Source organism: Bubalus kerabau, chromosome X (genome assembly GCF_029407905.1).
Source record: "Bubalus kerabau isolate K-KA32 ecotype Philippines breed swamp buffalo chromosome X, PCC_UOA_SB_1v2, whole genome shotgun sequence".
Classification (NCBI taxonomy): domain Eukaryota; kingdom Metazoa; phylum Chordata; class Mammalia; order Artiodactyla; family Bovidae; genus Bubalus; species Bubalus kerabau.
Genome location: NC_073647.1, coordinates 123737581 through 123755279, shown reverse-complemented (window position 1 = coordinate 123755279; position 17699 = coordinate 123737581). Strand labels below are relative to the sequence as shown.

Here is a 17699-nt window from a genome sequence, read left to right as displayed (position 1 = left end):
CAGATATCAAAATTTTAAAATTGTTAAATCAGGCTAACAAAGTTTTAAATAGAATATAATCTATTATTCCACCTTGAGAAATTAAGCTTTTTACCAAACTAGAAGACAGAGTTTGATTTTAGAATTCTTGGTCTCCTTAGAGTTTTGAGCTAGACATGACAACACAGGATAGCTGGGCCCTGGGCATGTGCCCACCCCATTCTCTTTCTTCAACTCTAACATGTATCGTAAGAGGCCTTGTGTACAAATTTGTGGGTATTTTAACCCACATAATCAATCTTGGTCAATATCTTCCCCTTAGTGGCCACCTCTTAGTTATTCTTTAATTCTAGGAGTCTTCCAACAGGAGGATCAACATAGGGAGGAGTCCTGTGCAGGCACTGGAAATGGGATCAAAGCACTTTTAATTGTAAATTGTGACATGCCCTAAACCCAGAACATGGATGGGTCTGGGCTGCACGTGGGCCTGTCCCAGTGGGCCCATGTACTCCATGCACATCCAGAGAGACAGTGCCAGAGGATATTCAGTGTAAGGCCCTAGAAAGCATGAGGTCATGGACAGCAAGCTCTCTTTCCTTGGTCTAAGGGTATGTGTTAGGTTGGAGATCTCTAATAGCAGACACCGAGACCAGGTCTTGAGAGCAGTAGTTTGAGAAGTGATCTCAAGAGCCATAGGTAGGAGTGTGAGAGAGTGAGAGACAGCAAAGAGAAGGAGCCAGTTCAGGGAGTGTTCATGAGCAGTTGCCACTGAGAGCAATTTGGGTTTGGTTGTCCTGGGGCTGTCTATGAGTTTGTGTAGCATTCACTTCACAGTTATTCCAACCAAAGGATAAAGAAGCTGGGTTATTTTGCCACCAGTTTGATACATTATTTGTTGAGGACCACAACTGCAGTCATTAACAGTCACTTCTGGCCTGATGGATTCAAGGATTAAGCACCTTCCTATGAGTAGCGAAAGCCCTCAGGGAGAAAGACCTGTTTTCCATAAAACCATTGGCCTGCAGCAACAATTTAAATGCCAAGGAGACATGGCAGGACATGGATGACATCTGCTACAGAGAAGAATTGGAAAGGAATTTGAGAAAACATGTCCCTAAAAGAGAATGATGTTGAGATGGCACAGTGTAGCCAGTAAAATTTCCAAATTTCTAAATATGAGAAGTCTCTATCTCTGCTATTTCACATCTAAGGAGATGTGGATACTGCTTGATGAATACCTTAATCCACAAGTAGCTTCTTTTTGATAATATATGACAATATTCCTATTCTTTTTCTAGTATGAATTAAATTATTTCAGATGTTTAAGGAAAAGAAATATTATTTTATCAATATGTCTTCAACATTAAAACCATCATTTCCATAAATTCTATTATGAATTTCTTTTTGGACTTGTAAGGGAGAGGGGGTTGCATGGCATATTCCTTAGGGTCTTTGCTTATGAACATTTCATGAGTTGGGAAATACACACTTAAGGATGTCCTTGACTTTCACTTTCAGACTCAGTATCAATAGAAAATGCATATTTTTAGGGAAAAGGAAATAGTGTATAGCATAAAGCTTTTGATAGCAGCTTTATACTTGAACTTGTGCATTTCAATTGTTGTTTACCATGAAATGGCTAGTTATTCTTTATCTTTGATGAAAATAATTCCTGCTGATTAAATTTCATATTCTAAGCAGTTTAATTTTATTTAAATTACCTGAGCTAAATATTTTCATTTCAATCTGTTCATGCAAGAGAAAAGTATGGTTTCTTCCTTTCTGACAATAAAACAACAAATTTTAATCAAATAATTATCTTTAGTTTGTTCTAATGATGTTGCCACAATTCAAATACTTCTCTCAGAATGAAAGTAATCAATGAACAACAGATAAGATGTGCTTGGAGTCCTTTTTGACAAGAAAAAAAATTTATTCTAACACTATATTTGTACTTGAATAGGACAGAATAAAAATAACAACATTCTGACAGCCTTTGTATCCTCCTTAGACCTGCTGAGTCTCTTGAACTTTGCTTAGATATAATATATATTTCAAGAGTAATCCACTATCAGTGTTTCTTAATATACAACATAAAAATATGACATTTATACATAACATAATATATACCACCAGTCTACTCTGTCCATGGAATTCTCTAGGCAAGAATACTGGAGTGGGTAGCCATTCCTTTCTCCTGGGGATCTTCCCAACCCAGGGATTGAACCTGGGTCTCCTGCATTGCAGGCAGATTCTTGACTATCTGAGCCACCAGGCGTGTATTGTATGTTGCTATATATAACAAATAATATACAATATGCAACACACAATGTGTTCTATATAATATGTGATGAATGCTCATGCTCAGTCACTCAGTTGTGTTCGACTCTTTGTGACCCCACGAACTGTAGCCTACCAGGCTCCTCTGTCCAGGGGGTTTTCCAGGCAAGAATACTGGAGTGGGTTGCCATTTCCTACTCCAATATGATGAATATATTTTATAGTATGTGTAACACATGCATACACATCCTGAATATGTTTTTAAATGATTTAAAGCAACTAATGTTCTTATAGCAATGACTGGTTTTCTTGGCATATAGACTTCAGTGTATTTGAAAACAAGTTTGCCATTTTTAACATTTGAAGTGTTAAATGTGAGTGAATTAACATTATAGCCAATTAATATAATATGTGTCCAGTCCATTGGTTAATAAGCTTGATTTGTTTTCTTGATTTCAGAGAATTTCCTTCACAGAATTAGGCTTCTAAGTATCTTTTATCACTTGTTTCTTATCTATAACTTAAATAATTTGACTTTAGCAGTGAAACTTGTATTATATTCTTACAGTGCATCCTACTTTAGGGTTGAGAGATTTTTATAACTATTTTCTCACTTCATGGAGAATAAGAATATGGTGACTTTCAGAGAAATTGTGTTTCTTGGAAGGAAAGAACCAGCATTGATAGCCTGCCCACCATAAGAAATTATATTAGCTATTCTGGTACATATTATAACAAGGTAATGTGAGAAGTATTCATTGGTTATGCCTCTTTTGGCTTCTCTTGGTTTTTAAAAATTACTTCTATTTGCTGGTCAAGTTGTAACTGATTTTGATTGCTGTGGGATAGAGCACTCCTGTGTCATAGAAATGTAGCAGATAATAATGCTTACAAATAGCCCATATATCTCTCAAGTCTCAGCCTCTGTTGACTGAGATAGAATCATGTGTTTGGTTCTGACCATTTAACTATAATGTGTGTTAACTTTGGGCTGAACACTAAAAAGCCCTTGAGCCAATTTTCAGCTCCTCTTCCCCTGACCTGTACACAAAGGAGGAGCAGTGTACCTGGGTCCCTCAGTAGCTTTATGGAGCAGACTTTTCTCTGACCCATGCAGGATATATTCTCTCATTAATAAAAATAAATACATAAATAAACTTGCTTGTAATGCCCAGGAGATTGAGGAGTAGTGTGCTACCTTGTTAGAACCTAGTCTCATCTGGATTATATAATTCAATTAAATACAATACAATAAAATATTCCTTTATCCTAAAATCAATTTTAGGATTTATACCATCAAAATGATTAAACCATTTTTAAATTATTTTGATAGCTGCAGATGGACCTGTTCCAGTCCCTTTGCGATTTGTTCCTCTCGGTCCTGGACGCTACCCTTGCAAAATTTTGTTGACATCAAAGAACGATGTGCGTCTGTATTGCATTGAAGGTGTGGTGAATGAAGAACGTCCAGAGGCCAGATTTGATTTTGAAACACCAGCATTTGAAGCCCTTACCCAGAATATTCCAATTGTAAGTACAAACTTTCTTTTTTCTTTTCTTGGTACTTTCTTTATTCCCACTGCCACTGTCTCAAAGTTTTCTTCAAACCTCTCATCTAAACTAGTACTGATTCCTAATTGCATTGTGTGTGGCCATTTGTTACTCCAATTTGATGTCACAGTTTTATTCCTGAATATAAATGTTATCATATTACTCACCTATTTGTGCTGCATCTCTTTGCTTAAAAAGTTAACTCCAATATCCTTAACCTATCATCAGACTAAGCGGACTCATGGTCTCTCAGATCACTCTGCCCAAATTCAGCTGTGACCTTAACATATGATTAAGATGGGCTCATAGGCACTAAGACCAGTGATTGGCTATTGTTGTTGCTGTTCAGTCGCTCAGTCCTGTCCGACTCTTTGTGACACCATAGACTGCAGCACACCAGGCTTCCCTGTCCTTCACCATCTCCTGGAGCTTGCTCAAATTCATGTCTATTGAGTCGGTGATGCTATCCAACCATCTCATCCTCTGTTGTCGACTTCTCCTCCTGCCTTCAATCTTTTCCAGCATCAGGCCCTTTTCTAATGAGTTGGCTCTTCTCAGCAGGTGGCCAAAGTATCGGAGCTTCAGCTTCAGCCATCAGTCCTTCAGTGAATATTCAGAGTTGATTTCCTTTAGGTTGACTGGTTTGATCTCCTTGAAGTCCAGGAGACTGGCTATTACTTGGCTATAAGTGAGTGATGATAGTGTAGACAAAGGTAATTTTTAAGGAATATTTTTTACACTGATATGTTTCTATCTTTATTTTCATGGTTTAGAATAATGAAACAAAGAATGAATGGAAATTTCAAGTTACTATAGAAGGAGAATGGTTTCATGGACCTCCTATTTTATATGTCGGACCAGGTGAAACTGTGGATTATCCTCTCACATTCAAACCTATTTGGGAATGTGAGATTATGGTATGAACTCATTGATCTTTTTCCCCCTAGCAATAATATGTCGATAAACCAATGTGATGTTTACCTCTACAATTTATGATAGATTTTCTTGCAGAAAAGTTATATTTTCCATGAATTTGATCATTGGTGTTCCCTCTGCTTGAAACTTTAATAAATGTTTTAATTTGAGGTATAAATATTCTGAAAGTCACATTGTCATAGGCTTCAATATTTATATCTAGGTTAATTTTATGTAAAATGTTTAACAAAGTAAAATCATTGCTTTGTTTTTATTCAGTAAGGAAGTTTATATGTCAGAAAATATTTTAAGTCATATTTCTTTGACAAGTATGTAAACAGCATGAGAATGCCTATTAAACTCTGTCACTTAGTGAAAGTGAAAAGAAATAAAGAGCTTTTCACAGGAAATCCATCTTCATTCATTCAGTAGAAGTATTTATATGTAAACTGGATAAGTCAGTGACTAACACCTTCTTGAAAGCTCATTTCATTAATCAGATTCAAAATTCCTAAGACAGAAGAAATTGTTGACTTCTAACTGTCACTCTTATAGAGCTGAAATTTGACTGATTTGTCACAGGGCAAGCTTATTCTACAAAATGAAGTAGATGGTATGGAGCATATCTTTGACATAAAAGGAATTGGAAAAAGACCCCTGGCCTTGGAACACATCATTGTAGACTGTCAAGTGGGGGAAGTGACAAATAAACCCATAATGGTGCCCAATTATACACGAAGCATCCTAACATTTAAGGTAAGTTTGTTTTTTGTTTTTTTTTTAAATATGAAAGTGTTTTCATATTTAAATAGTACATTGAATTGTATGAAATTTAAAAACATCTAATTTTACTTAACTAGGTAAAGCAGTGTGATACAAGGAGATGGTTAGAATTCTTTTCATTAGTCCAACAGGTTTTAAACTGCCATTTCATATAAAGTTGAATTAGCACCAAACAAGTTTTATATCTAAGTGTTAGTATATAATCATAAAACATATTAAAATTTACTTATTTGAGTCATGTGTATTTTTACTTGATGATATTGTGGCATGATAATGAAATATCTTTTCAAAAAAACTTTTAAACAGCTTTTGAAATGGTAATGTGATATCTGCAGCCATGAAATTTCAAAAGTGTATCCTGTCACTTATCAGTATGAATAATAGTGGGAATATGAAGAAATACATAATTATTTATATCTTTATTTATTATGAGGTTTTATTCTTGACCTTCCTCACTTGATATGTTTAAGCAAATCTGAAAATAAATTTTTCTACTCCCTACTCCCATATTTTCTACAAATTATGTGTTCAATAGGATCCTCAGAGAAGCTTCAAATATCTATCCATCATAGATGCCTGTATCTAGTTTTAGAGGGTGCTTCAGAAGTTTAATAAATTCACTGGGTTTGTTCTCTGCTACTTTTGGTAATCTTGAAAATTATGTGCTTTGATTTTCTTCTTCTTTCCTTACTGGATTACAAATGGAGTGAATATTATGAATGAAAATTTTATTTTCTTACTCCCCTGCTAAAACTCTTCACTGTCATCTCTTGCCATCAGATCTAGTCCATGCTCCTTGAAGTGGCCCATGTGCTTCAAAAGTATGTTTGCTCAGCTTCATCTCTTACCACTCTTGCCTCTAGCCACACTTAGGCCACTGTATACAGTATTTCCTTTTGCTACTATCTAGAAATCTTTATCCAACTCCCTATCTTCCGCTTCTCTGTGCTTAACTCCATTTCATTCTTTAGGGCAAGTATTTATTAGATGCCACTTTTCTGAGAATCTTTATAGATCCCCATAAGCCTGGATTATAGATGCCTTTCATGTGCTTCTGCAACATTTTTTTTTCTACCTTTCCCACAGTCATGTACATTATATCTTATTGCTATTACCTATTTATTGTTCTCCACCAGATTATTTACTATGAGGAAAGGAACATACGCCCTCCTATCCACACTTTTATACCTAGCATAAATCATAGTGCATAGGTGCTCAGTCATTCATGTCTGATTCTTTTTGACCCCATGGACTATAGCCTGCCAGGCTCTCTCTCCATGCAGTTTTCTCCACAAGAATATTGGAGTGAGTTGCCATGCCCTCTTCCAGGGGATCTTCCCCACCCAGAGACTGAACCCATGTCTCCTTTCTCTCCTGCATTGCAGGTAGATTCTTTACTGCTGAGCTACCTGGGAATGCTGTAAATCATAGTATCAAGCACATAATATTTTTTCCAAGAAGATTTGTTTAATAAACAGATACAAACACAATGGGTGGCATTTCAATTGGAAAGAAAGAGGGAAAGGAAAAAGGAAATAAAAGAAAAGAATAAGAAAATCATGACTATTTAGATTTGCTATAAATAAGGAAAGAAGTCATTTTTCCACCACTCCCTTTCCCTTTCCAGAATTCACTGATGAGCAAGGAATTTCATTTTAAGAGTTTGATGAAAGCAGGTTAAAGAAAATATCTTTTAATATCTTAACATTGGTTGTTGTTATGGCAGAGGTGATGTCTGTAGGTTTTTAAAATTTCATCCTTCAGAATTAATGCATTGATTTTTTTACTGTAGGCTTTTAAAAATAATAAGTATGCTATGTTAACTATGAAAAGTTAATGTATTTTTCTAATTAAATGTAGAAGTAGAATTTTATATAACAAAATTATTCTCACAAGAAATAATAATTAAAGTCTATATTTCTGTTGTTTCAATAGACAAATAAAACTGAAGAATCTAATTACTTTTACCTTTATAATGTAAATTTTCCCTGAGGCCTTTTTCTGTAATTAAAGATGTTACATATTAAATTGTTTAAATATAATTTCATTCAAGTACTAATAATACTGAACATGTATTCTAGTTCTTTTATATTTCTACATTTAAATAACACCAAGAATTATAAAAGAACAAAAACATATTTAAAACCTAAAACACATATTCTTAGAGATATTAGAATAAAGTATCACCTTTCTTTATTTGAAAATCACCATTATTTTTAATCAGCATGTACTAATGAGCATTATCAATTTGCCATTTCTATTCATTTATTATATTGGAATCATTGCTGGTATTTCAGTGGAAATTCTATTGAGAAACAACTGAGGTGCTGCGAAGGAGAAAGGCTAGACTGGAAACTTTGATCTATAGTGTCAGGTTTCATCTTGCACTTGCTTTGAAACCAGTGACATGCTTCTGATTCTCTGTGCACTCAGGGTTGATTTGCAGTCTCCCCCCACTCCTTCAATACCTTCCTCATTGTTGGACTATTTTTCTTAATCTGTAAGTATTCTCAAAGGTTTTTCATTACAAGATAAAACTTGCCTCTAACAATACCCCTTCAGCTATTACCTTCTATGTTTTTTTGTGATTGCTAAACTTCTTGAAAAAGCATTATTTACATGATGACTTCTTACTTCATGGTGGTCCATTTGTAGCTCCTCTACTCTGTTGAAACTGCAGCCGCAAAGATCATCTGTAATTTTTGTTCAGGAAAAATCAATTATTTTCCCAAATTATCTGCCCTAAAACTCCTTTAATGTTTGGCACTATCTGCCTTCTTAACTTCCCAGGTGGTGCTAGTGGTAAAGGACCCGCCTGCCAATGCAGGAGACATCAGAGGTGGGGGTTCAATCCCTGGGTCAAGAAGATCCCTGGAGGAGAGTGTGGCAACTCACTCCAGTATTCTTGCCTCGAGTATCCCCTGGACAGAGGAGCCTGGCAGGCTGCAGTCCATAGGGTCACAGAGTCAGACACGACTGAAGCAACTTAGCAAGCATGCAGCACACCTTCTTAACACTCTTCACCCTTTATTTTATATCTTTCTATATTCCTCATTTCCATGCCATTTCTTGGTTGTTACTTATCTGGTCCTTTTGTTCCTCTAACCTTCTCATTTCTTTTTAAAGTTCTACCTTCTAAAGCATCCTCATATCTGTACCACATCACACTTGGCAGTTTCTTGGTTTCAGACTATCATTTAGGTACAAGTGGCAAATTTATACTTTTACTCTAGATGTATTAGCTTCAGCCTCTCATTTTTGACTGCTTACTTTATACCTCCACTTTGACAGTCTGCTAACAACTCAAACTCAGTATATTCTTTTAATATCTTTTCCTTTTTCTATTTTTCATTACTGCTAGTATTCTTTTTTATGATGTTTTGAATTTTTTAAGCCTTTTTACTATATTAATCTCATTGCTACAAGAATAGTTTGCAATAGAATATTGAGACTTCCCTAATAAGAAAAATAATATAAAAATAATGGAATATAATAAGCGATATAGGTAAAATGCTTTGGCATTTTATCAAAGTGACCAGGTAGTAGGAGATAGTTGTGCAATAAGGAAAACAGGAGACCTGGGACTTACAGAGTAGTGGAGTTTCATAAATCTGTTCCTCCTTAAAAGCAATAAAAACACTGACAAAAACTGTCAAAATGAAATTTTAAATCTTGAAATTAAACAAAGATTTCCAACAATCTGAGGAGTATTTACTCAAGAAAAACTGAATCCTGGTAACAGTGGAGTAATTTGTCGCATTTTGACTTAACCTATTTCTGTCCCCCTCTCCGCTGCTCTGCAGTCTTGCAACCACCGTGGCTATGAAAACTGCAACCTTGCAAACAAAGGAAGAGGCAGACTGAATATGACTCTGCTCACAATTCCCACCCCAGTACATTGTCACAATTTGACCTTTCTCGTTAGGTCTCTAGCAACACCCCTCCCCACGAGTGAGGGATTGTCATCTTTTGACTTGTGTCATATCTTGCTCTGATGAAAAGGACTTATCCTTAGGACACTTGCCAAAAATATTCAGTAGTTTGGCATTGCAGTTGCCTGAAGCGACAAAACCAGTTGGGACCAAATAGAGTTTGACTAAAAACTTGAAGATGTGGGGATTAAGATATGTGCAGTGAATTTCACAATTCTGACATGTCCCTGGATAACATGCAGGCCACATGCATATACAGAGTGGTGTGATTGCCCAGGGAAGGCCTGAGAGGGTGCCAGTTTTTTCATCTCTGGCTGATGGAGAGATGCTGTGTGAGCTGGAAGTTAAGGCTAAGGTAGAGCTGTAAACCACCTAAGTGCTGAAGGTGTGCCGCAACACGTTTGCAGTGCTCCTTGACAAAGGGTAAAAGATTTATTATTTCAGGTATGTGAAAAACTTGTGACAAACTATATGCATACCTTGAAGATATTTGGTTTGGGTTCCAGACCACCACCACAATAAAGCAAAATGACAATGAAGTAAGTCATACAGATTTTTCTTTCCCACTGCATATAAAAGTTATGCTTTATGCTGCACTGCAGCTTCAGTATGCAGTAGAATTGTTTTAAAAGGATGTACATACCTTCATTAAAAAATACTTTATTGCTAAAAAATGCCAAGACAATTAGAATAGTAACATCGAAGATCATTGATAACCATAATTATAAAAACAATGAAAATGTATGAAATATTCCAAAAATTATCAAAGTGTGACAAAGTGAGAAAATACTATTGAAAAAATGGCACTTACAGACTTGCTCAATGAAGAGTTGCCATTGTGCTTCAAGTGATATATTGAAGAAAGTGAAAAAACAGTCCACAGAATGAGAGAAAATATTCACATGACCAATATCTGATAAGGGCCTTGTTTCTAGAATATATAAACATCTTTTACAATTTAATAATGAAACAAGTAACACAGTTTTTTAAATGTGTAAAGAGTCTTAACAGTTCTCCCAAAAGTACATGCAAATGAACAATAAACACAGGAAAAGATATTGAACATCATCAATCCTTCAGTTCAGTGGCTCAGTCATGTCTGACTCATTGCTACCCTGTGGACTGCAGCACGCCAGGCCTCCCTGTCCATCACCAACTCCCGGAGTTCACTCAAACTTATGTCCATTGAGTCAGTGATGCCATCCAACCATCTCATCTTCTGCTGTCCCCTTCTCCTCCCGCCTTCAATCTTTCCAGGCATCAGGGTCTTTTCCAATGAGTCAGTTCTTTGCATCAGGTAGCCAAAGTATTGGAGTTTCAGCTTGAACATCAGTCCTTCGAATGAATATTCAGTCCAACCAGTCCTTTAGGAGGGACTGGTTGGATCTCCTTGCAGTCCAAGGAACTCTCAAGAGTCTTCTCCAACAACACAGTTCAAAAGCATCAATTCTTCCGCACTCAGTTTTCTTTATAGTCCAACTCTCACACCTGTACATGACCACTGGAAAAACCATAGCCTTGACTAGACAGACCTTTGATGACAAAGTAACGTCTGTGCTTTTCAATATGCTGTCTAGGTTGGTCATAACTTTCCTTCCAAGGAGTAAGCGTCTTTTAATTTCATGGCTGCAGTCACCATCTGCAGTGATTTTGGAGCCCAGAAAAATAAAGTCAGCCACTGTTTCCACTGTTTCCCCATCTATTTCCCATGAAGTGATGGGACCAGATGCCATGATCTTAGTTTTCTGAATGTTGAGCTTTAAGCCAACATTTTCACTCTCCACTTTCACTTTCATCAGGAGGCTCTTTAGTTCTTCTTCACTTTCTGCCATAAGGGTGATGTCATCTGCATATATGAGGTTATTGATATTTCTCCTGGCAATCTTGATTTCAGCTTGTGCTTCATCCAGCCCAGTGTTTCTCATGATGTACCTTGCATATAAGTTAAATAAGCAGGGTGACAATATACAACCTTGACATCCTCCTTAATCACAATGAGATACCACTTCACACTCACTAGGATGACTATTATAAAAATGATATACAAAAACCTTTGAGAGAAGCTGTAGAGAAAATAGGAACCATCATGCATTGTTGGTGGGAAAGAAAAATGGTGCAGCCATTTTGGAGAAGACTTTTGGAAAGCAGTAATTTAAAGATTGGGCATCCTATGTCCCAGCAGTTCCACTCTAAGATATATGTCCTTAAGAAATTAAAACCTATGTGTACTCAAACACTTCTACATGGTTTCATAGCTGCATTATTCATAATAGACAAGAACAGAAACACCCCACATTTTCATCAACTTATGAATGGAGACACAAAATGTGTTTTTTATATGATTTAATGCCATTCATCAGTAAAAAGGAAATGATGTGCTGATAAATGCCACAACATAGGTGAAACTTGAAAACATTATGCTAAGTGAAAAAGAGCTAGTCACAAAAGACCATATACTGTATAATTTATTTTTATGAATTGTTCAGGTTAGGCAAATCTATAGAGGGACAAATTAGATTAGTATTTGCCTGTACAGAATGGTGGATGGGGGCAAGATGAAAGTACTCACTAAGGTGAAAGTTGAATCTAGCCAACAACAGTTATAGTCAGATGCTGCTTAAATATTATATGCTATATTAATATTGATTATATTAATATTTATATACTATATAACATTGATTATATTAATATTTACATACTATATTAATATTGATGTAGAAATTCATTGAAGTGGTTTATCTTTTGTATATCAAATTGCATAAAGAAACTTCTGCATGGCCTGTAAAAGCTACTCTGATTGTATAAACATCAGTGATCTTGCTACCAGTAGCAAAAGAAAATAAACATTTTTCTTGTGTTATATTTTTCCTTAAGTCTCCAATTTTTCTTCTACTATATGTCTATATTTTATGGCTTGCTTTTCACTTAAAAGTGTACAGTTTCAATGAAATATTTAAGTTAAATTTCAGCTTTTTCTATGCTTTAGCTTGTTATACTAATTTCATGGAAATGTTGACATCATGTGATTCCTGTTTTTGGATTCTCTTTTCTAGGTCTCTTCAGATCTTCCGATAGTGTGGGGAAACCCAGACATCACCATAGACCCTGATAACACGGTTCCATATATTCTACATGTGTGCCCTTGGAAGCGGGGTATATTCAAAGGTAAGAAAATTGTTAATAAAATATTATTAACTACCATACTGGAAAACATGCATGATGAGAAGAAATTAAAAAGTAATTTACATTTCTTGTTTTTAATAAGTGATCCAGAGGGAAATTTAGTTTTCTATTTAAGTCATTAGCTTTCTAAATAATCAGTGCTTTGGGGCATACATTTCATCTATAGTGCTATACTTTCTTGTCCATTTATTTGAATTTGTAGGGCAAATTCCTGGAAGTAGAAATATTTAGTTAAGGCATTAACATTTAAAATTAGGGTGTGTGTTAGTTGCTCACTTGTGTCTGACTCTTTGCAACCCCATGGACTGTAGCCTGCCAGGCTTCTCTGTCCATGGAATTCTCCAGGCAAGAATGCTGGCTGCTGCTGCTAAGTCACTTCAGTCATGTCCGATTCTGTGCGACCCCATAGACGGCAGCCTACCAGGCTCCCCCGTCCCTGGGATTCTCCAGGCAAGAACACTGGAGTGGGTTGCCATTTCCTTCTCCAATGCATGAAAGTGAAAAGTGAAAGTGAAGTCGCTCAGTCGTATCCGACTCTTAGTGACCCCATGGACTGCAGCCTACCAGGCTCCTTCATCCATGGGATTTTCCAGGCAAGAGTACTGGAGTGGGGTGCCATTGCCTTCACCAAAGAATGCTGGAGTGGGTAGCTATTCCCTTCTCCAGGGGATCTTCTCAACCCAGGGATCGAACCCGTGTCTCCTTCATTGCAGGCAGATTCTTTACCATCTGAGCCACCAGAGAAGCCCCAAAATTGGAATAAATACTTGCAAATAGTTATACCAATTTATGAGCCAGACAGCGTCCTATGAGAATATTTCTTTATAAGACTAGGTATTTTAAAAACACGTACATATAATATACTTAATTGATACATGAAAAATAGGTTAAAGGCTTTGGTACATGTGAAGTTTTCTTCCTTTTTTTCTAATAAAGCATCCATTTATACAAATTGCCTGATGGTCCCTGAAAAGAGTTGCTTGCTTGGGAATAGGAGTGAGGGATATTCCTACAAACCTTTTGATGGAAGAGGGGTTGGAGGTAAAGAAGAGTAACAGGGAATAACTGAGGAACTGTAATTCATCAAAGGAATAATTGTTGTATTTGGAAGACAATTCAGTGTCCCGTGGTGGTTTGATCCTGTTGAGGAAATTGTTAAAATGTTGGTAAATGGATACAGTTTAAAAGTGTAGAAAGCACGTAGAGAGTAGGCTGAATGCCAGTGCTATTAACAAGCAGAAGGGAAATTTCAGAATGGCAACCACTGTGATCCAGTTACTACTGCTGTCGAAGAATATTCTGTGAGTGAAGAGCCAACTCACCCCACCCTCACTCTCTACTTCTAATTGGCTTGACCCTACATGTCACCATAGTCATAGCTGTTAGTATCTTATGAAATCTTCCCATCACTTTTCAGACACTTGACTTTGCAAAGCCCATTATTATTCTCCATGTAATAGGTAGATTTTGAGCTACAGTGAGCCTATTTCAAGCATTTCAATAAAGTAGCATTTTTTGCCATTTTTATGATAATTCAGAAGATTTTAATTGATTTTAAGAAATATAAATTTCAGTTTTTATTCTCATCATCAAATGACAGTCCTAATGATAGCTTTTCCTTAGTTTTAGAATTTTGATTAATGTTTCATAAAGGATAACAAGTCATTCAGAATTGCCATTATTATTTTTGATATAGGTAAGAAATTTGAGTTTTCTGTCCTATAAAAGGCAGTAAGGTCTGCTATGTGTGAGAAGAAACGTAAGAGGAACTTTAAATGGTAGAATGTTGTTGAATTAGGAGTGTTTATGACTCCATTAAGCAAAATAGAGCCACTGATCCATGAATCAGACTCAAAGTTATAGAAGTGGAGCTGAGAAAAATTAAATAATCAGATTTAATATGTCTTTATATAGTCATTTTTGTTGATTTTGGCAGCATTTTAGAAATGCTAAAAATTTCAAAACATATTTTCAAATTTCAAAACATTTTCACTCATCAGATAAGGACTCAGCATGCTGGTTTGAAGGACTTTAGAAGAAATTTGGAAACATTAAAGGCAACTCAGGGCATATTGTTAGGTGAGATGAATTAGTAAATATTGCTGGCTACACAAGAGCCCTTGCAGGCTTCATAATTTTGAAAAATATTTGCAAGACATTTTCATGATTGTGCTTCCCAGGGCGGTCCCTTAGATTTGAATTAATGTTACCATTATGATTTGGACAGGCTGAGACTGTAAGGAAGGCAAACTCCATTTTTATTGATATTACTGTTGGAAGGCTTCTACAACATTTTAAGTAGTGGAGATGTAATTGCTTCTGAACAGTTGTTAATCTGTTGTAATATAAATAAAACTGGACTAAAATTTTCATACATATATGAGAATGTTCCTATTTGTACTGGTTAAAGAAGTATGTCAGTGTCTGTGTGTGTTTGTGTGTATCACTGGTCTTGAAAACTTTGTGCATGTTTTTAGTTCTATACTTAATTATATAAACAGTTATTTGCAAAAGGCCTATAATTTGGAAAGTCTTGATGAGTATAGTAGTTATAAACAAAGCTGACCTTCAACCAGTTACACTCTGTTTGTTAAAATATTTTCACAGATGCTTTTCCTCATATGTTGGCAATCCTTAAGTGTTTGAACTCCACTGTAATGCAACTTTTGAACTCTAGCCTCCACAGCCTATCCCTTTGGCCCCCAGCCTCCCCAATAATTCAGCAAGATTTAAAGGGTTAGCACAAGCCTCAGAATTTGGATCCAGCATTCTTTCTGATTGATCCTGGCTGGAAGATAGGTTTGTTAATTGTTTCAAATATTACTACTGGATACAAAGATAAATATCGTGTGGCTCCTGCCTCCTGGGATTTCGTATCTGGTGGCAGAAATACATATCCATAAATCATCTAGTACAAGGTACACTTTGATATACCACAAGTTTAAACATGGCACTGATAATGGAAAACTTTAACCCTAACAGTGGGAGTCTGAGAGGGTTTCTTAAGGGATAATGGTTTTCATCTGGACCTTAAAGCTGGACCTTTGAGCTGGGACTTATCAGCCAATATGGTGAGCAGAGCAGAGGAAACAACCTTATTGAAAACACAGAAAAGATATTTTCTGTAAGTAATGAATAGCAGGGGTATGTATCTGTGGCAGCCAAAGCAGAGTGACATATAGTTAGAAATATAGGCAGACTTTGTTGTATGGAATTTTTGTTTTACTTCTTACTGCAGTTGCAGCCATTGAAGATTTCTGAGGGGCGTGAGTCAACTGAGTTTTAGAAAGAAAAGTCTAGAGATAATATACAAAACAGATAGGGAGCACAAGACAGGGTGGATAGATCTGAGAGATCATTTAGTGGACTTTAGCAATATTCTGGTTGATCAGTTCTCAATATTAGTTTGTGCCTCTTATACTGAAAGCAGACCCTGAGAGAAGAGTTTAATTGCAAGTAGTTTATTTGAGAGGTGATCACAGAAAGCACACTGGCTGAATGGAGAAGTAAGATGCTAAAGGGAAAAAGTCAGTAAAAGGTAAGATATGTATCAAATTACTGCTGAGACCTGGGGAAACTTATTGGTAGCTTTCTGAGAGAATTGTCAGGCTGAAGGGTAAGAAAATTGAGGTAAACATCCTCTAACTCCTCTCCATCAATCATTAATGTTTGTTCTTAGGGAAGATTACATGACAGTGAATCCCTACTGGAAAAAAGTCATAGGAAACCATTGGTGTGTATGGAAGCTGTCTGCCGAGGGGATTTTCATGGGGCACTGAGTTATATGTGGTATATACTATACTGGGTGTCATGGCATATTGATTGATAGGTAAGAATTTTGAAAAATGGATGGATTTTGAATTATCACAGCAGCCTGAAGTGAGCTACAATCATGTTTCATATGTACCCAGGTGGAGGTTTTAATTTGAATGCCTCTATCGCCATGGAACAAAAAGATAATATTGACCCTTTAAATGAAGATTGAAGGCAGACCAAACAAGTCCAATGATAGTCAGTTAAAAAAACAGAAGGAAAATTTCAGGAAAAGTGACAGTGGAAAATGATGCTATAGCGGCTTATGTTTCAAGGGAATCAGATTCTAGGATGGGAGATTAGCGTATACGACATGTATTAGGGACTGTGTTGTCATCAACACTAGTAAACGGAAAGGTAAGAAAGTATAATACTGAGCAGAGGAAAAAGTTGGGTTTCCGGACAGACCAAGTAAAGGCGTTTAGTAAACTCAGTGGGGTCTCTGAAGCTCGGATGGTCCTTTGGAATTGTCCCAAGTTAGGAGAAGGGGACTGGGCCTTTACGCTGCTGTGTTGATTCAGTTCAGTTCAGTCGCTCACTCATGTTTTGACTATTTGCGACCCCATGATCCGCAGCTTGCCAGGCCTCCCTGTCCATCATCAATACCCGGAGTCCACCCAAATGCATGTCCATTGAGTCGGTGATGCCATCCAACCATTTCATCCTCTGTCATCCCCTTCTCCTCTTGCCTTCAGTCTTTCCCAGCATCAGGGCCTTTTCAAATGAGTCAGCTCTTCGCATCAGGTGGCCAAAATATTGGAGTTTCAGTTTCAACATCAGTCCTTCCAATGAATACCCAGGACTGGTCTCCTTTAGGATGGACTGGTTGGATCTCCTTGCAGTCCAAGGGACTCTCAAGAGTCTTCTCCAACACCACAGTTCCAAAGCATCGATTCTTCAGCACTCAACTTTCTTTATAGTCCAACTCTCACATCCGTACATGACTACTGGAAAAACCATAGCCTTGACTAGATGGACCTTTGTTGGCAAAGTAATGTCTCTGCTTTTTAATATGCTGTCTAGGTTGGTCATAACTTTCCTTCCAAGGAATAAGCGTCTTTTAATTTCATGGCTGCAATCACCATCTGCAGTGATTTTGGAGCCCAGAAAAATAAAGTCAGACAATGTTTCCACTGTTTCCCCATCTGTCTATGGGACTGGATGCCATGATCTTAGTTTTCTGAATGTTTAACTTTAAGCCAACTTTTTCACTCTCCTCTTTCACTTTCATCAAGAGGCTCTTTAGTTCCTCTTCACTTTCTG

At 36.6% G+C, this 17699-nt stretch overlaps 1 protein-coding gene across 1 annotated transcript in view; it reads left to right on the top strand.

Annotated features, from left to right (window-relative positions):
- Nucleotides 1-917: 917 nt before the first annotated feature.
- LOC129640164 (cilia- and flagella-associated protein 47-like) overlaps nucleotides 918-17699 on the top strand; it is a 176454-nt gene continuing 159672 nt past the window's right edge. Inside the window, exons 1-5 of the mRNA XM_055565400.1 lie at nucleotides 918-948; nucleotides 3593-3789; nucleotides 4584-4727; nucleotides 5308-5481; nucleotides 12494-12605. Of these exons, the coding sequence (XP_055421375.1) occupies nucleotides 918-948; nucleotides 3593-3789; nucleotides 4584-4727; nucleotides 5308-5481; nucleotides 12494-12605 (658 nt within the window). The remainder of the gene's footprint in view (nucleotides 949-3592; nucleotides 3790-4583; nucleotides 4728-5307; nucleotides 5482-12493; nucleotides 12606-17699) is intronic.